Source organism: Dromiciops gliroides, chromosome 3, assembly GCF_019393635.1.
Source record: "Dromiciops gliroides isolate mDroGli1 chromosome 3, mDroGli1.pri, whole genome shotgun sequence".
NCBI classification, from domain to species: Eukaryota; Metazoa; Chordata; class Mammalia; order Microbiotheria; family Microbiotheriidae; genus Dromiciops; species Dromiciops gliroides.
In genome coordinates, this window is record NC_057863.1 from 251,739,922 (window position 1) to 251,760,497 (window position 20,576).

At 38.0% G+C, this 20,576-nt stretch overlaps 1 protein-coding gene across 3 annotated transcripts in view; it reads right to left on the reverse strand.

Annotated features, from left to right (window-relative positions):
* Positions 1–1,156: 1,156 nt before the first annotated feature.
* Positions 1,157–20,576, reverse strand: part of AFF3 (AF4/FMR2 family member 3) — a 694,821-nt gene continuing 675,401 nt past the window's right edge. For all 3 annotated transcript variants that reach the window (XM_043992437.1, XM_043992436.1, XM_043992435.1), the window contains 3 exons: positions 17,809–17,858; positions 17,448–17,671; positions 1,157–10,515 (listed from right to left, as the gene is read on the reverse strand). In XM_043992437.1, the coding sequence (XP_043848372.1) occupies positions 10,394–10,515; positions 17,448–17,671; positions 17,809–17,858 (396 nt within the window). In that variant the 3' untranslated portion in view covers positions 1,157–10,393. The remainder of the gene's footprint in view (positions 10,516–17,447; positions 17,672–17,808; positions 17,859–20,576) is intronic.

A 20,576-nucleotide genomic window follows, 5' to 3' on the forward strand; every position in this document is an offset into this window, starting at 1 on the left:
GGAAGTGGAGATAATTAGCAGAGTTGGGGGGTGCATCAGAGTGTTGTAGTAGAGAATGATTTTCAAGAGTGGAAGGAAGTATATTATTGAAATGACTGAGAATATGGTTGAAATTGTGAAAAGTTAGAACTAAAACCAGAATAGATTAATTTTTACATGGTACAACTCAAAAACTCTATTTAGAAATTCAACTTGAACATGACTTTAGGATCAACCTTGGTATGACTGAGAACACTGCTATGGCTTTAACCTCTTGTAAGGCAAGGCTGCTAAACTGGCAGGGATTAAATTTAAATGATGTGGAACACTTAACATTCAGTTTGCTTGTTTTGGGAGTGCTGCTGAGCAATGCAATTAAACCACATGTTGCTATTTGCTTTAAAAAAAGCCGACATGCTTGAAGAAAATTCATTAATATAGAATGATCAAATCTAAGGAGCACAGTTTACAGATGATATTTTTAAAACTACCTTTAGCAAGATTACTTCAGATTCTGCCATGATTGCCTTATGTTTTTCTTCCTGAAAGGAAGAGAGACTGAAAGACTCCGAATTGGAAGGGGTCTCAGAGATTATTTAGTATCACCTCCTTTTGTATATATGGGGACACTGAGACTCACACAGTTAGATGGCAGAGCAGAGACCAGAAAGCAGGTGCTTTTTGAAATACCTCATCCTATCTCTAGTTTAGCAGAACCCAACCACAAACTGAAGAGAGGAGAGAATGAGCTCTAGAGAAATTACTTCTGGCCTGGCTGCCAGAAGTGATTCTAGATCACTGCCTGTTATATAGGTAGACAGACCAAAAGACATTTAGTGGCAACTCTCTAAGCATCAAGGGCATTTTCTTTATCAGAATCAAAATAACAGCTTACATTTAGATAGCCTTTAAGGTTTGCAAAGCATTTTACAAACATTATCTTTTTTGATTTTTTACCAACTCATTTTTAGTTCCTTATGTAAAAATAGCGATGCTCATTTAAAAGGCATCTAGGTGTTTTTTAAACTTGGGTAGAGAGTAGGGGCCAGAGAAGTTAGTTACCTTGTGGTGTGAAGATTACAGAGACATCTCCAAACTACAAAGTTTGAGAAATGACAGCATTTCACATTCAGGTATTTTAAAAAAAGAAACAGATGAGACATACTTGAGACAGAAAGATGTTGATTTTATGGTTTATTGTCACATTAAAAAAGTAATCTTACTGATGAATTAATATTTACTTTTTAATATAAAAGTGCTTATTCTTACAAATCCTTAAGGCTCATTCTGTTACATTACAGTAAGATGTTTGACCATTCCAGAAACTGTGCTACATGGGTTTCATATGAATTATAGAAACAGCAAAATCTCCAAACAGTAAAACAAGTTGTCTATGATTCCATTATCTTTGTACATGTGAACTTTAAAATCAGACAAAATACACAAAAACCCAGAAACAAATCATTAATAACAGATAGGCTTCCTACCCCTTCCAGACCGTCTGCCATTGGAACATATGCACTTTGCTTTGGGGGTTTTGTTTGTTTGGAATGGGACAAATATAGCGAATTTATTTTCTGCCCTTTTACAGAAAGGAGAGAGGGAGAAGAAAAAAGAGGATTTTATGTTTATGTTTAATTAGGCAGATATGAACAACCACCAAGTTCAAGTCTGATAGGCCCTCGCATTTCAAACTTCTAGGAAGAAGTCCAGGGAGTAAGAACAAGTCATGGGGAAATGATTGGACTTGTTTAATGTGTATCCATTTTCATTTCCTTTAGAACAAACAGTTTATGGGTTCTGAGAAGGAAATAAAAGAGTAAACTTCATCAAAGTCACGGGTCTGTATTCATGGCATCTAGTAATCACTTTGCTCATATTACTAAAATACATAGATAAAAGCATATGATTTTGACCATCATTAGTAATATAATTTCCCATTTTGATGCATAGTGAAATCATCACACCCATTTCAATTAAAATAGCCACTGTGTTATCAACATAAATTCTGGGCTTTCTCCATTACAGGGTCCAAATGCATTGACAAATAGCCCCTAAATGAATCTCATGTAACAAAAATAAAATTAAGTTATCTTAATATAGAATGAACAGACAAATGAAAATGGTAACTGACCTAATAAATACAGCACTTCAAATCATTCATCAGTGCTACAATGATAATATGTACATTTTTACAGCATAAATTACTGTACAGAATAGTCCCATTAAAAAAAAAAATCGTTCAATTCTACAATCACTAAGACCAATTCCTACAAGCAAGGGGCAGGTGAAGGGTCTATAATTTGGTATTGTAAAGACTAAAGTCTGGATCATTGGAAAAATCTAGTTGGAAATGAGCTGGGCTCCTGAGTTGCCAGTGGCTTCCAGATAGCCAACAACATGAAATGATATGTAATGGTAAGGACTTGGATGGAATTTGATGAAACTCACAAGGCCAGAACATGATCCTTGATATCCTTGTGTTATATTACTATTGCCTTCTCTATGAATAAATACCAGTTGTTGGCGTGACATAACTATGGAATTTTAGGTTCCTGCATGAGATGATGAAAATTGAATAGGATTTCAACAACTTGATCCTACCGAGTAGCAAATTCAACACCTACCCCTGAAAGTTTCCTGCAACTACTGAGAGTTACTGTTGTTAAAAATGAAACCCAAGTTATTAGCAGTTACACTTTATTATAATGGGTTTTAATGCAGCTAGTGCAATCATATTGGAGCTTTTCATTCAGATAGTCACCATTCATACTCGCCAGAATTGTGTAACATTACATCCATTGACATTTTTTGGTGACCTCAAGGAAGAGAGAGGTGACAAAGTTACTCAAAGTGATCCAACAAAGGGAAGTAGTGATAGTCACAGTTACTGTTTTATAAAGTTTCTTGTTAAACTCCAAAGCCTTAGAGGTATAGGGAGAATTGGCAACCTGATGGATGCTGTATTTAAATGACACCCAGTATTAGATGAACATTTTATCATTTACACAGCCAATTTCCATGACCCCAAATCCCCAATGATGAGCTGCATGTTCCAGTTTTCATCCAGATGTTTGGGGTTGTGTAAATATACTAAGCATCTGATGGCCTGAACAAACCTAGTATAATGCACTTTTTTCTTCACCTTGTATTGACAAATGATTGGTCCATAATTAACTTGATCATCCGAAGGGCTCTCTCTTAGTCAACTGTTTATACAAAGAAAGGTATTTCTTTTCCTAAACTTAGGACAGACCCAAGGCCTATGCTGGCAGATCTTACCCTTGGACCAAGCCCCTGCAGCAGACTTTCAGATACATTTTACCCTTAGAAGGAAAAAAAGGTATGTGAGTCCTATTGTTTCTCATTCAGTCCCATAGTATTAAAGGCTATAGGGAGAAAGATCAGAAAAGGTTTATATTACTAAGCTAGTATGAAAATAGCTTCCATTTTTGGACTAGGCTCAGCAACACCCACTTAGACCCTACTACAAATGTCTGAAGCAAGATTTTCAGTCATTTATTTTCCTGTTTGTGGGGAGGTGATAGGAAGTAGTTACTTTAGCAAGATTCTTCCTCTTTTCAGCAAGATGATCTCATATTTCCCAAGGCCAAACAATGAAAAATAAGTATGGGTCACAGGAGGGTGGAGACTAAGTCACCAACCATAAGTTACTTAGCAACCCTGATGCACCTGGCAAAGAGAGTACACACACTCTTGTTTGTTAATTAGTACTTTGCACATGGTTTAGAAACAGGGTAGCAACAAAGGTAACGTCTATCTCTTTCACATACTAGCCAGAGGGAAGATCTCCCAGCCTTGGGAATCTGTATTCCCCATCTCCCTAGTCCCAAAGGTCTAGATTATTCCAGTCGCCCTCCAATCTCTAGCTTTCTGAATCGAAGTTGAGGCTGGCAGTCTTAAAAGGTTATTGGTAGGGAATATAGTTTTACATCTCACGATTCCTACAGGTTTGAATATGGGAGTTTGCAGATGAACTGAATATTTTTTATGAGTGCTGCTGCCATAGTAACCGCATTAATACCTCCTGAGCACTTTGTAGCTTGGGATCTCAAAGTACAGGAACTAACCTTTTGATTTTCATGTTGTCTCAGCGAGGTAGTTGGTGTTGTGAATCTCATTTACCAAGGAAGAAACTGAGGCATGGAGAAGCAGCTTTGCTCAAGGTCACATACAACAGGGCAATAGGAGGGATAGGATTAGGGGGTCACACTCCCCCTCCAGTTATGCACTGCAGTTTTGCTTCTTCAATGTCCCACCATGATTGGACTCTGTCCTACTGAAAAGTTAAGATGCTAAATCTGTGACTTCTAGAGTATTGCATAGTGGGGTAAAAGACAAAGGAATAATGCTGGTCACAGAGATAAGGGCATTTGAGTCTGAGCTGACTACTCTAGAAATTGCAAGGGATTATTAAATAGTATGCAAATTGCTGAAGAGTTAATATTTATATTTTACTACTCAAATATGCCTCTGTGTATTTGTGAATACTTTGGTGATGCTACAATAGTTTCTCTAACTAAAAATTGGTGGGGGCGGGAGAGGTTTATGCATAGGATTATTGCCATCATAATTTATAAGCCACGTCCTGGCTTTGTAGTGATTTGTATACTGCTGGGACAAGATGACAGAAGGGATACAAAGAGAATTCTTTAAAAGCTAAATTACTTTTAGCCACAGTGAACAAGGCCCAATCCAGGAATATATCCTCCAGAGGTACATCTCTGGATATAAATATTTTCTCCTTTTTCTTCCTAGTTTGCTTAGTTTTGAGTATCCAGAAATCCCAACTCCCCCAATTTCAGGGACAATTTTTACCTTATGGAAAATTGGGGAAAAAAATTAATGATCATTGATGCAGAGGTGGAAGGGACTCGGTCCAACCTTCTAATTTTACAAATGATGAAACCGAGGCACAGAGAGGTGGTGTGTAACTTGTCCAGGGTCACACAGTTGGTAAGGAATAATAAAGGAACTAAAAAACTTTTATCTTCTACCCAGGCTTACAAAATTCCCCAAATTAAAAACCATCTCTAGAAACAAAAATTATTCTTGCCATATAAAATAAACATAGGCTATTATTTAGTTTTTCAGTTCTCATCAATACTTACTGACACTTAAACACTACAGTTGGGCCCAGTGCTCACTAATAATTACTGTCTTGCATTCACTCTTCAGATCAATGCATTTTAAAATTGGCTGTAAGAGGTAAATTGTCAACTTAATACATGGGGATTTAATCCCTTGATTCCCATTAGTGTGAGTGAGAACTGTGATGCTAAATCCCTCTGCATCCCATCAAGAGTGTACCCCCCAGTGGACTTACGGTACCAATTAATTACAGAAATGAACCATGGTCATATGCAATTAGTTAGAGAGGGTAGTTTTTATAATTTTCCTTATGTCACACAAACAAGTGTAGTCTGTCTGACAGTAGAATATTTCAGTTTGGACAAAGGAAAAAATGAATCAGAATCCTGAATGGTTCCTATGCCATTAGCTGGAACAAATCATTAAGATTTAAAAGCTGTTGTTTCTTAGAAATGGGCACATGAGAAAATAGAAGAACTGACCCCAAATTTGAAACTCAGTTTTATTTGTTATTGGTTTTCACTTTTCTTTTTATGTTTTGTGAATCTCCATGGGTTCCAAGTTTCAGTTAAAATGGAAGTGCTGTAAAATAAAAAGTGATTCTGTTGGAAGTTTAGCCCTCAATCAAGTTTAACCCAAGGTGGGAAAAACCACTGTCCAAAGGATACCTCCTAGTTGGAAGATCTCTAATGCAAGGAATGCAAAGTATCCCTCTTCTTTTGAAGAACAACCCAGTCCTTCATAGTCAGTGTGCTAAAAGTCCTGTTGTGGGCATTAACTGAACCAATCTGACTGGTTGAATGTAACCTCTGAAAGTCACCCATTGCTACTTTTGAGACAAATTATTTCTGAATAGCTCAAATAAGTACGGCAGGACAAAAAGTTGAAAGGACTTGAAATAACTTCATTGAAATGTACAAAGGTAGAAAGAGAGGTTTCTGGAGGGAGAGACTTAAGATGTAATTTTATTTTAAAAAGGTATTTTTTCCCCTATACAGGAGGACATAGCATGACAAGTCACTGTTCTAATACCTGCATTTTCTTGAATTAAAAGTTCACATTGAAGGTTTTTTTTTTTTAAAGGCTAATAAAGTTTATTGTATAATGGTGCCAAGAGTTGAAAAATGGCACACTGCAAGTCAAGTCACTTGCTCCTTCAGCTCAGACACCTCATTTCGGCACCAACACAAGATAACTAGCTAAAAGGTACTTCAGGGATAAATAAATCTATGTCAGTTAGACTCAAAAATACATGTGGTAAACACGTGTTTTTGAGGCTTTTTGTTTCTTTTGGACAGTTCTCTGGTGAATTAGGTGTGTGTGTGTGTGTGTGTGTGTGTGTGTGTAGTATGTATAAAGGGACTATAGGAAGCTCGGAGGAGCAGCATAAGCAAGGAACGGTAGACTTCATGAAGAGAATATATATCTTTGCATCAAGAATTAGGCTTATTATGCTAATTATCTAGTGGGTATTCAATAAAAATATGCATAAAAAGGATGCTTTGTGAATGACTGATTTGTAAAACATTTCAATTTTGAATTTTTCTTATAAAAATTTATGGAATTCAGTTGAGATTCTTTACTTACAATTCAACTTCTCCCATTTGACAGCATAAATCACTTAATGTAACATCGGCAACCTCAGAAAGGTAGACATGTTTATAAATTCCAATTTCATGAGGATTAAAAAAAAACACAGATAAATCACAAGAATATTCTGTACATGCATTAAGGCTGGTGACTGCTAAAGTCTCTTGGGTATCTAGAAACAGATAAACCACAATGTTAACTGGGTGTGCAGAGTGTCTACTTCCTTAGGAAAAAAAAATTCTGCTTTTTTTTGTGTAATATAGATTTTTTTTTAACAGTAGCTCTGGAAAAACTGTGAAAACTGTGGAAAAATGTTATTTAAAAATATACATGTATACATGTGTATATATACTTCATATATATTATACATAAATACTACTGCACAGTTTCAAAGATGTGATTTTAAGTAATGATTAGCTGCACTAATTAGTTTTGTAACAATTACTGCACTTCCAAGGTAAAATGAACATCCAGTGACATGTACTCAATATTTAGGCACTAGTAATATCCTTCAGGCTGACTACATTTTTATGGTTTAGCTGTATTGTATACATATATTTAAATGTACTCATTTACACAAACCATATATTATATATGGAGTGCCAGAGATGTACACATCATGATGCAATGCATATATAATTGTTATAAATGATAATTGATTTTTAGTGCAGAAAGTTTCCTTGTATTGCATTTCATGTGCTTAAATATGGTAAACAATTTGAAAGCACTTCAACTTATTTTTATTCTACTTCCTTCACTTTGTGGGACTGAGTTCCTATCTACAATATTAAGAAGTGTTTTAACCAAATCTCCCTCTCTCTTTGCATAATTCTGCACATGAATCTGATTTGTGAAGTTATATCTAATCAAAATATTTTACAAGGAATGTATAACAAATGCCAGATTTTGGCTTGGGAAATATTTGGATTACTCCCATTTGAAGATAATTCTGTCATCGTGATTAAGGACAAACTCTTATTTAAAGTTGTAGAGGGCCTGACTTCAATCAAGCCCATATTTGGTTCCTGAGAACAGAATTTGTCTCCAAAATTAAAAAGAGGTCAAATGCAAAGATATATGGAAAATTAAAAGAATGAAAAAAGATAGGATAGGAATGACAAGTCACTAAAAATTGTCTTTTGTCACAGTTCTGTTTCCAAATGGAACAGATGGTATTGCTTCACTATCCAGGGCAGAGAAACAAACACCTGTGATATAATCATCTACTCTAATCATCACCAAAATGACCCACTGCTAAAAGCCTTGTTTGAAATAATGATTGCCAAGTCACCAACCAAAATGTTAAGATAATCAGTCTAAGTATACTCCCTCATTTAATTCAGTTCATGATTAGAACAAGGGGTTTACCAAAAACAAAACAAGTACATAACATACAAGACTTAGGAGAGATGCTTGTGATGCAAGCCATTTTATAGCATCATAGGAGAGTATTTATTCATCCTGAATTGCAAAGCATCTATATGGAATAGTCTATGTGAGAGGTCTGACCTTCAGAGTTCATAAGGATTAAAAAAAAATGTGTGACTCTAAATTCTATAGTTTCCAAAAGAGGACAGAATTGTAGGGGTGTGCCAATTACTGATCAGAGGTACCTATAAAGAAAATCTATGTAGCACCCAAGGTGAAATCAATAATGAAAAAAATAATACTGTATTAATATAACTCAAACATTCTGAGATAAAAATCCAAGAAAAGTTTCATAAGGACCTCAGTTACCGAGGCATAAGATTCCAAACTAACTCCAAAAATTATCACCAAGATAGCTCTAGCATTCACACAACTTGAAACCATTAAGTAGAGCTAAGGAATTCTGGTGAATTTGACTTTCCAACTAAATATCAGGCTAAAAATTGGGAAACATGCAACAACCAAAGGCATGAGAACATCAATACCTGGGTTGGGTGTACATTGGCATCTCTTCTAAGTTCCTTCTAGCTCCACTGCCTTGAAATAGTTTAAGCAACATATTGTATCACATCCCTTCTTTAGGGTGACTTGATGTCATGCATGTAATATACATATGTAAAACACACATGTACAACACACACATATACGCATATTTTGGCTGAATTTTCTAATATGCGTATATGTGTGTGTATATATGCAAGTGTGTACACACATACATACAGAGTTTGGAAATGTTAGGCTTTGGAAAGATATGGCTATTTTTTTATGACCCAAAGCTTTGTTTCTGGGAGATATTTTCTCAACTCCAAAGCTCAGTTTTGAAGTGACAAAAATCTGATTAAGGCTATATTTCCAATGAAAACTGAAAACAATAAAAGATATCAAAAGAGAACATAAAGTTAATAACAGAAACACACTGATGGTAAAGGGAACTATGCATATGACTTACTACAAATAGGCGCTGATCTCTGTTGACTCAAACAAAACTGTAGTTTTTGCTGCAGGATTAAATACCACCCCTCAGCCCTCTCCTCAATCAAAGGCAGCTTGTCAACAGTGACTGGAAAGGTTTCCTAAATCAAGAAATATTAAAGCCTTGCACTAGTAGATTATGCAAGAAGAGTGAGAGGATTATATGGAATTATTATAGTAAAAGGTTCTTAGCATGATAAGCAGCAAACCCAGACTTTTGGTAAGGAGACATCTAGGTTATGTCTCGATTTGGCCTACATTTGCAAGAAAGCTATCATGGGAAAGATTTTTTAAAATTTCTGGCAGTTAGATAAGACATTGGTCCATAGGGCCATTATAAGAGAGACAGAATTGAAAATGTGTGTATATGTGTGTCTGATGTCACTTGTATAAGTGATTTTTGCTTTTCAGTTGCATAGCCTTGCCACATGTGTTTAATATCTATTTAGGTTCCAAGCCATTGGATTTTTTCTCTTTTGTTCATTTCAATGACATTACAACCACTCTAATTGGGGGGGGGGGCAGAGAAGGAAGAGGAAATTAGGAAAAATCTCTTTTGCTTACTGTTGTATTTTTTAGGTGATAATAAGGCTGAATGATAAGTGAAGTGATAACAGAAAAGAGCAATAATTAAGGTAACATGAAATCCACTGAAACTTCCTGCACAAAAAATAACATACTCAATTCCATTTTTCAATTACTCATTAGTTCATACCAATCTGCAAGTAGCGGGGAGAGAGTATATTAAAAGACTGAAAAAAGATCAATAACGTATGTCCTAGGAGCATCTAAACTGGCAGTCAAGCTTTCAAAGTGCTTTATTGCACTTAATTAACTAATCCATGAGATTTTGGCTGAATTTTCTAAGAATCCAAGGTATAATATTGAAATAGAACACAAATGTGGTGTGTGGGTATGTGTATATGTGTGTGTATGTATGTGTGACGCATGTATGTGTACATTTTCTCTAATCAGACACCTCTGGTCACTTCTGCCTATCCTAAAGTTATAGAGACTACAGGAGGGGAAGATGAATTCTGAAGAGCTGCATATATTTTACAAATATACACAGACAACCTCAGACACACCCACACTTACAAATACACACACACACACACACACACACACACACACACACACACACACACACACACACACACACCCTAGAAAAATATCATTGTTCGATGCTGAAGAAAGATTCACCTTCATTTGGATAAATGCTGTGACTGAGAATTTCGGTAGCACAGTGTCCAGAATAATTGAACAGTCCATGGGAGATTATTACACAGTCCGGCTAAGTGGCACGCAATCACTACGATGAGTGAACACTATTTCGCAGCCAATGCAGTCCTTGCTGGGAGTACTGAACTAGGTGTTCCATACTGCTATGCAGGGTGACGGGCCCCATCAGCAAATCCAGATCATTAAAGAATTCTAGGGAACAGAAATAGTCATTATTAAAAGGGAATCCTGTCACATTTGCGAATGAAATCACATTGAACAATTTGGAAAAAAAATCACTCATGGCTTCTATTCATCAAGGATTCTGTCCCATTCATGCTACTACCACAAATACCAAGAAAAAGAAAAAGATGGAAAGATGGAAGAAGAGAGGAAGAGAGACAGAAGAGGAGAGATAAAAAAGGGAAAAGGAAAACAGGAAAGATAAAAAGATTACACATGAACAGATCATCTAGAAGGTATACAAATCATAATATAAAACATATCTGGATCAAAGTAAATGAGATTTTTCAGCATTCTAATCTTTCAATCTGTACCCGAGTTAGTGCTCGATTGTTTTTTGCTCTTTTGAACATGTGGTCTAAGGAAGCAGTAATGTTTCTCATGATATTTTTGTGTCACTGGCGTTGGTACCATGTTTCTCGTGGGTACCCAGTCAGCTTATAAGATTTAAGGAAAAGCACTGTGAAGGCAGGGGAGGCAGTAGGGTAACAGGGTTAAATCAGTGATGGGAGACAAGCAGGAAGAAGTGGGACTGCCCTCACCCTAGGACTCATGGTGAGGGGAAGATGGCTGGGAGCTCTGCTTCGCTTCCCCAAGGTACAAAGGAGGATGCCAGAGTACTGGGATAGCCCTGGAGGGTAACTCTGAAAAATCCTTATTTTATCTTTCATTCTCTCTGCCTCAGTGTGCTACTGATGCCACCTTCTGGTATTGGGTATTTTTTGTGTGTTTCCTAGAGAATATTTATAGGCTGAAGTTTCATTCCTTCAGTTTCTCTTCCCTTACCCAATAAAACATCCTATGCAATAAGAATAACCTTTAAAAACAATAGCAGAAACTACTTAGGCCATTATTTGGGGGGGGAAATGTTTCAACCCTTATAGAATCTCAGAATTGGAATGATCTGAGAGGTCATATAGTCCAATCAATAAATTGAACAGATATCCCCCCTTCTGTACCCTGACAAGTAGTCATCCAGCTACCACCTGACTTCACCCATTACTGAGGCAGCTCATTTAGTTTTGGACAACTGAATTTTTTTGGCACAACTCTTAATTGTTAAAAAATGCTTCCTTCTCTTAAGCCAAAATCTGTATATCTTCAATTTTTATGCAGATACTACTTTGGGAACAAGCAAAATAAAGCTAATAATCCCTCTTCTACAGGACAACCCTTCAAATATGCAAGAAAAATTACCCTAACCCCCAAGTCTTTGCTTCTCCAGTTCCTTTGATTAATCTTCATATGATGTGGTTTCCAGTTTCCAAACTCTCCTGGTTTGGACATGCTCCAATTTATGAATGGCTTTCCTATAATGTGGAACTTAACAGCTGACAGAAGTCAGAAGGCAGTGAGACTACAATCTCCCTTATTCTGTTCATCACAATTCTATTAATGCAACCCAAATATTACATTAGCATTTTTAGCTAGCATGTCAAAACTTGATGCCGTATCATTTAATAAAAATACAAACACTAGTAAGGCAAAGTTAGGCATGAAGGCAGATAGGTAGCTTTATGTGGGTAGGAAAAAACACCCTAAAGATACTGTCATGATCATTGCCTCTCCTGATACACCACATAGTTTTCATCCATCATTTTCCTTCAGTCCCTTAAGCAAGGCACCTAGGTGGTACAAATGTTCAGCCTGGATTCCTGAAGCACCAGACTTACTAGCTGTGTTACCGTGGATAAGTTACTTCACCCCTCTCCACCTCGGTTTTCTCATCTCTAAAATGAGAATAATAATAGCACCTCCCAGGGTTGTTGTAAGATGTAAAATGAGATGACATGTACAGCCCTTTGCAAACCTTAAAGTGCTATATAAATGATAGTTGCCAATCATCATCATCATCCCGAGTAATGATAATTGTTGGATCTCTCATGGATCTCCCATAGGGCACCCAATGCAAACAAGAGATTAGAGCCTCCTCATGGAGAAAAGGGGATGAGGTTTAACGTAGAAGTATAAATCAAAGGCTAGGATGAGTCAGAATCTGGAAGTCTTGGGTACACTAAATCCAAAGGGCACAGTCGGAATTGGGAAGCCAGAAGTCAGAAGATCTCCATGGAGATGTGGCAGCATACAAGCAGAAGTCTAATTGCTGCCCTTTGCTTTTTTACATCTTTGCCCTTCTTTAACTGGGGTGATATTCCCCACCTTCTCCTTTCTATTATTCTAGGCTAGATAGTGGTACTCTCCCCCTGCTCTCCCACCCCAAGCTGTGAAGCAGTGAAGTAGGACCTCAGCCTCACCCTGGAACATCTCCCTGGCCCTTAAGGCCATGGAATGGTTGAGTAGTGTTGATGGAAACCACTTTGTTTATAAGTCACTACGACTGTAAGATCTACTTACCTATTATGAGAAAGGTATGCAGAATATATTGGATTATATTATCTGACTTCCTCAGGTAATTATTAAAGATAAGAACTATAGTGTGTGTGTGTAGTTCTGGGGAAACTTGAGGATGTTTGCCCAAAAAAGGATGTATTCTTGAATGAATAAAGGAATGAACAGACCAAATTATTGTCACAAAAAATCTGTGGTGGGAAATAGAGAATGTAGTCATTTTAATGACAGGAGGTATTATCATCCAAGATACTGTCCACAGCTCTGTTATCTATGTCAGACTAAGGAATGGTGCCACAGAAACTTTAACTGGGGGTGGGGAGAGGACACAACAGTGCAACCTGGAATTGACATAGACAGGGTAAAGTGAGAGGGAAGGCTGTGGAACCAGATAATTTCTTTCAGGAACAGGTTGGTAGCTTTAACTGTAGTGCTATGGGAGAGAAATTAAGCTATGGTGACCAAAGAGTCTACCACTAACAAAATGGGATTGTATTCCTTAGGTGGGGACAAATCTAGAATAAAACCCAATATTACTTTCGCTGGGGGTCTATTCCTCTTCTATAGAGTTGGCTGGGTTCACAACATGCCTACCAACCCTGCCCTTCCCCTGCCAATTCCTTCCACTTGAAGTCACTGGCCAGAGTACACATTTCATAAGACCTAGACACACCTGAAGATGTTTCATCAGAATAATCTCCATCAGAAGTCAAAGGTGACTGTGTATAAGATATAGAACAGGGCCTAGTAGTCTGGTGACGAGCCACTGTGATGAAGAATGAATCCTTCTTATCTATAAGTATACATGTGTGACCAGAAGTATAAGAATTTATCTGAGACCAACTATTCTTCAGCTGTAGGAGTTAAGCCAGCCTGGGAAGTGGACATTTATGACAGAATATAAGCATCCAGCTCCTGATACTAGTGTTGTCCGATCTGCTCGGGTAGCCCTGGTTGAGGTTGAGTGGCTATAGAGTTAAAATCTGTTTTCTCCAAAAGCATGTTTGCCTGCATGTTGTGATGGCCAGGAACCAAGGTGATGGTGAAAATGAATTAACTAAAAACAGTGCCCAATAGATTCATTGTTGATTTAACTGCCCAAGCATCTCAAAGATGTTTTTCATCCTTACAGTGTCGGTGGGATAATGGGATGCTGAATGTCCTCAAGGTGGTGCTTCCATGCCATATATGGGACTTTAACTGTGAGTTGCTCCTCCCACATTTAATAGTTTTTGTCTTTAGCTGTCAAACTGGCAGGGACTAGTACAAAGAGGGCTGGGGTGCAGAGGGCAGTGGGGCCTGTGAAGAAATAGCTCTCACAGTGACACTGGATATAGGATCAAAGGGCTTAGATCCCCTCAGGGTCTTCATGCTTTCCTTGTTTAACCTGTCTACTAGCCTACAGGGTGCTTAAGCCAGCTTCAGAGAGAGGTGCAAGGGTATTTCTGGGGCCAGTTTGAACCTGAGCCAGTTGTTAAATTCTTAGCATGCACATTTACACCTTAGAAATCAGCAAACTTTTATAAATCTGGGCTTGATTTATTGTTTGTAGTTTTGTGGAATTGTCTAGATTTAAGAAAGTTATTTATAAAATGTTAACGATGAAGTGGCTTGACAACTGTCTGCTCCAGGCAGTTTGTACTACAGAAGATGCTGACTAGGACAATCACTTGGCCTGGGGTGAAACATATTCCTTACCCTGCCCCTGACCCCCAGTGTGGTGAAAGAAATACAGGGTTCAAAGCTTCATTGTCAATTCAAGATAAAGCCAGGCCATGAATCAAGGTTCTTACAAATACCAATTCTAGGAGCTGAGATGCAATCAGGAAGGTAGGAGCAGGAACTAGAATTTCAAGTTAAGATGGTTTCTGTGAAGATCAGGAACCATTTCCAGAAGTGGTGGTGAAATGACTATCTAATACAAAACACCTCCTCTGAGCTTTGTCACTGAAGTGGTGAGCATTCCCTATTCTTATGCCTTGCATGTACTGGGTATACAACAGCTCAGGCATCAGGCCCTCTCCTTGTTCTGCTACAACCATAAAGCTCTGGGAATAATCATCTCCCTGGATAATGATAGAACGCAGTTTAGAGGCTGACTTTTCTCCTTTGTTGTGGAACAACCTTGTCATTTCTGAATTGATTTTTTTACTCAGTGCTTGAGCAAGCTAGGTACTTGCCACATTGATTTCATTTTTATATTTTAGCAGGCTCCTAGTGGGGTTGCAGAGAGGGGGCAGGAAAATGGAGGTAGGAATCAATTCTTTTCTTAGGTCACAGCCAGAGTGTCCCTTGAACCTGAAGTCAAAGAAGACTGCCCAAAGGTGCTGAGCAACCTTGGGATTTAAACAAACAAAACAAATCCAAACATCTACATATAAAAAAAATCTTTGAGTCTAACTATGGATCTGATATGAATTTTATGTCACAAATATTATAAATACTCTATTTTCTCTGTAGGGGTGTTAAAAGCAATTTACTGACATTTCTTGGATTCTCCATCACATCTTTGTGAGATAGGTATGGAGAAAATATTGGATTATATTATTTGTTATGGTGAGTCAGTATGGAGTAGAATTCTCTCCTGATTGCAAGCTCTGTGACAACATAAGACATACAATAGTAATGACAATAACAGTAATAACCAATAAAAACTAGCATTTATATTACTTAATGGGGATTTTTTGCAAAGCACTTTACAAATATTACCTCATTTTATCCTCACAACAACCCTGGGAGGTAGATGCTACTATTATCTCAACTCTAAAGTTAAGAAAACTGAGACAGAGGTTAAGAGACTTGTCCAGAGTCATAGAGGCTGGATCTGAACTCAGGTCTTCCTTAATCTACCCACTGCACCACCTAGCTGCCAACATCACCAGATATGACTATGCTATTTCTACTTATATACTTAGAGGAGGCACTATCTTTTGATGACACATTGGTTGCCCTGATGAACTATGTACAATTTTGGCTAGATGTCTTCTTTTAAGAGGACACTGATAAACTGGAATGACCAGGATGCTATAAGGGTCTAGGACCCACAATACTAGAGAAATAATTGAAGGAGCAGGAGATATTGAACCTAGAGTAGAAGCATACATACATACATACACACATATATGCATACCTATGTACATACATACATAGAGATGGAAGAAGCTATGATTGTTTTCAAATATTTAAAGAGCTCTTCATGTGGAAATAGATTAGATATTGATATACAAAAGCATAGCTCCAGAAGGCAGAACTAGAAACAACAGATTTTTGGTCCACTATACAGAACTAACAATTAGAACTATCCAAAGATAGAATGAGCTTGTTGTAGAAATTAGTGATTTTCTTGCCACTGGAAATGCTTAAACAGAGACTGAGCTGGCTACTTTTGGAGGATGCTGCCTTAGGTCAGGAGACCTCTTAGCCCCTTCCAATGTTAAAATTTTATGATTTCTGCAAATCTGGCTGAACTTTACCTCCTACTGTTACCCTACATGAACCCCTTCTCTAGTCAGGCACCATGGTAACTCACAAGAATTTTAAAAAGATTTTCAACTCTTTATGTCACGCTGTTTTTTCCACCTATAAGGACCTCATTGGCCCTTATTTATTGATCCTTCAAGGCTGAGTTCAAAATCCAACTCCTCCATGAAGCCATAAAGTCACATACGACCACACCATCCCACAGTTCTCTCCTGAACTTATTTTCTGGGACATTATTCATTTGGTACTTAAAATTTTGCTGCTAATGTTGTCTTCCATGTAAGACTGTAAATTTCTTGATTTCAGAGACTATATCTTATACTTCTTTGTATGCTTCACCAGAAACTATACATAGTACTTTCTTCATACTAAATACACAATTTATCTGAGAAAAACTATGCCAATTAAGATGCAAAATCTTCCAACAAAAACATTCCACTGGCAATACAGTATGATGGATAGCATTCTGGAGACCTGAATTAGAATCCTGACCCTAATATTTATTATCTATTGGCAAATCACTTAGCATTTCTGAACCTTAGTTTCCTCATTTGTAAAATGGGGATAATGCTTCCTGCTTACCTCAGAGGGTGACGGTGAGGTAATCCCTTTGGAATATTTAAGACCCTATAGACATGTAAATTACTATTAGGTCCAGGAACTTATCACAGTTAGCATATTAATGCTTAGGTACATAATAATGATAGCTGACATTGCCATAGGGCTAGAAAGTGTGCTATTTCAATAGAGCTTTAAGGTTTCCAAAGTACTTTTCTTACAACTGTGTCATCTTGCAGGTATTACCCTCATTTTATATATGAGAAAACTGAAGGAGCGCAGAGATAGACTTGAGCAAGGGCAGGTGATGGTCTGAGACTTATAGCCAGGTCTTGGAACTACAATGCTACTGCTTTTTCTAATACAGGAAGTGGTGGCTAGTGCTGGGACTCAGACCCTAATCTGACTCCCATTCTGGCATTTTTCACAATGACTGTGATGCCAACAGATCAATTGCTCCTGGGGATTCTAGCTAGTGGCACAGGTTTTTTTGTCTTTGTTTCCACACTGCATACCTCTGTTCTCCTTGGCGAGGTTGTCAGCCATCTCCCAGTAGTCATAGCTGTGCAGAATGCTATTGGTGATGCTGACATGGTTGGCTGCCATCTGATGGATCCGATGTGGAATGCTAATTATGGATGATGGCGAAGGGGTGTTAGTGCTTGAGAGACTCCCCTGAGATCCCACCGAGCTGACTGGAGAAGGGCTGGGAGACATGGGGGAGGGAGTTCCTGTGCTCCTGTACAAAACATTGAAAAGCAAAGGGAGATGAGTGTAGGTGGGGTATGCAGGACAATACTTGGGTGCACTTGGATGTTAAAAAGCAGTTTCAAAGGGTCATGCAGAATTAGTTTTCATTCAGTAAAGTCAACTTACTTTCCACTGGCACCCCATGGAGATGGGGCCTGGGCAGCTTTAGATGAATTCTGTGGAGAGAAGTAGATTTACTGAGGGTTCAATTTTCTTAAGAGAAAAGCAGCAGAATAAATCATTGCAAACTTAGACAGTAACATATAAATTGAAATCAGAGAGAGAAAAGAACTAAACAATAAAAGAATAAAGAAGCTACCTTATATTCACCCTAGAAGCACATTATTCAATATGCTTCACTAAAAGATGGGGCAATTAATTTTTATTAATATAGTACAAAGCCCACATTACACGAGCCAAACATTTATATCCAGAACTTGAAAAGAAGCTTTGCATTTACCAGTAAAAGATGTTAAGTGGACAGTTTCTAAACATTTTCTTTTACAACTAATAATGCTTTCGTGGGTGTTCATATGTAGGACTGTTATTGGGGGGAAATGGTTTTTGTGATACTGATGTAAATTTTTCCTTTTTTGGAGTCTAGAGCACAGGCATCACCTTGACTCTGCAGAGAGAAGTGTTGCTTTGATTTAGCAAATCAGAGAGAGCTAAATACAGAACAGGTATCACAGAAACACTTTATGAAATGAAGACTGAATTTTTATTTTGTGCGAGTAATGTTATTCAAAGTTACAAAAAACAATCTGTCAGAAATCTGAGGGACTGCGGTAATAGATACCATATAAATCCAAGTTGTTGTTTGTTTTTCATTCTCAAAGAGGACTGTGACATTGGGGTAATGTCATGACTTGCACTGAATTGGATTTAAGTGAGAGAAGGCTGTGCAAGGTCACCAACCTCATTCTTTCCTCCAGAGCCATCTGGGTCTAGTGGCAAGATATACATCAGGATGACTGGAGATGGCCCTGGATGTTTAAGGCAATTGGGGTTAAGTAACCTGCCCAGGGTCATACAGCTAATAAGTGTCTGAGGTGAGCTTTGAAGTCAGGTCCTCCCAACTTCAAGGGCCAGTGCTCTATCTACTGTGCCACCTAGCTGCCCAAATCCAAGTACAGAATTGTACACTGTGCAATTTACTAAGAAAATAAAAGTTTTCATAAGGAAGGGGAAAAAACTCCTAATCATCAAGCTACTATTATTTTTTTCTCCTAGTATCAAGAGCGACCGACACTTTTCTTAATCTAGCACTAATGGATATGTTTTGTTTTTCTCTCCTAGTTATTAAAATTTAGCCACTCAACATGGGCTTCTTTTTTTTTTTTTTGGTGAGGCAATTGGGGTTAAAGTGACTTGTCCAGGGTCACACAGCTAGTAAGTGTCAAGTGTCTGAGGCCGGATTTGAACTCAGGTCCTCCTGACTCCAGGGCCAGCGCTCTATCCACTGCACCACCTAGCTGCCCCAATATGGGTTATTAAAAGTATACTTTGGCTACGATAAACCTGAACAGAAGAGTTCTATGGTACCAGAAATTGATGAGGGAGAATGGTAAGCAGGAAAGAAAATGCCTAATTCTTCCTAGCCATCCTAATGTTGAAGCTCCATAATTTAGAGGAATGTGGGTAGTATAGACAGAAAGATCATCTTTTAGAGTTAGCTTTGCATTGGGAAAGTGAATCCCTTTCCAACATACTGTAATTTTTTTTACCTGAAGGTTTTATAACTCCCCCCCAAAGGTTTTATAATTATTGAATTTCAGTCATTGTTTCAATAATCTCTGATTGTGAATACCTGCTTTCTATTGTAAATTTCCAAAGGAGAAGAATCATCTTATGCTTGCTATGGTACCTGTTCAGTATTTCTTCTTTTTTTGTGTGTGGGGGGCAATGAGGGTTAAGTGACTTGCCCAGGGTCACATAGCTAATAAGTGTCAAGTGTCTGAGGCTGGATTTGAACTCAGGTTCTTCTGAATCCAGGGCCAGTGTTTTATCTACTGCACCACCTAGCTGCCCCCTGTATTTATTCTTTCTTTCTTTCTTTCTTTTTTTTTTGGTGAGGCAATTGGGGTTAAGTGACTTGCCCAGGGTCACACAGCTAGTAATTGTTTTAGAGGTGGAATGGACCATCTAGTCCAATCTCACCATTTTTTTTTTTAAGTGAGGCAATTGGGGTTAAGTGACTTGCCCAGGGTCACACAGCTAGTAAGTGTTAAGTGTCTGAGGCCAGATTTGAACTCAGGTACTCCTGACTCCAGGGCCGGTGCTCTATCCACTGTGCTACCTAGCTGCTCCCCGCCCCCACCCCCCGTATTTATTCTTGTTTTGTTTTGCTTTTTTGCGGGGCAATGGGGGGTTAAGCGACTTGCCCAGGCTCACACAGCTAGTAAATGTCAAGTGTCTGAGGTCAGATTTGAACTCAGGTACTCCTGAATCCAGGGCCAGTGCTTTATCCACTGTGCCACCTAGCTGCCCCGCCCCCCCCCCTTTTTTAAAGAGGCAAAGATGATTTTTTTTTGGCAGGGCAATGAGGGTTAAGTGACTTGCCCAGTTTCACACAGCTAGTAAGTGTCAAGTGTCTGAGGTGGGATTTGAACTTAGCTACTCCTGAATCCAGGGCCAGTGCTTTATCCACTGCACCACTTAGCTGCCACCCTGTATTTATTCTTAAAGATAAGATAGGTTGGAGACAAGAGACAAATAAAAAGACAATTTATCATCATTACATCAGGGAAATTTTCTAATCCATTCTTCATTCATTATGTGTGGTACTTACATTTAACCATAAAAACCTAACTCTTCCCTTTAATATGGTTACTCTTTTCAGAATTCCCTTTTAGGTGCCAAAGTTCAAAACATTTATTACATTTCTGACTTTG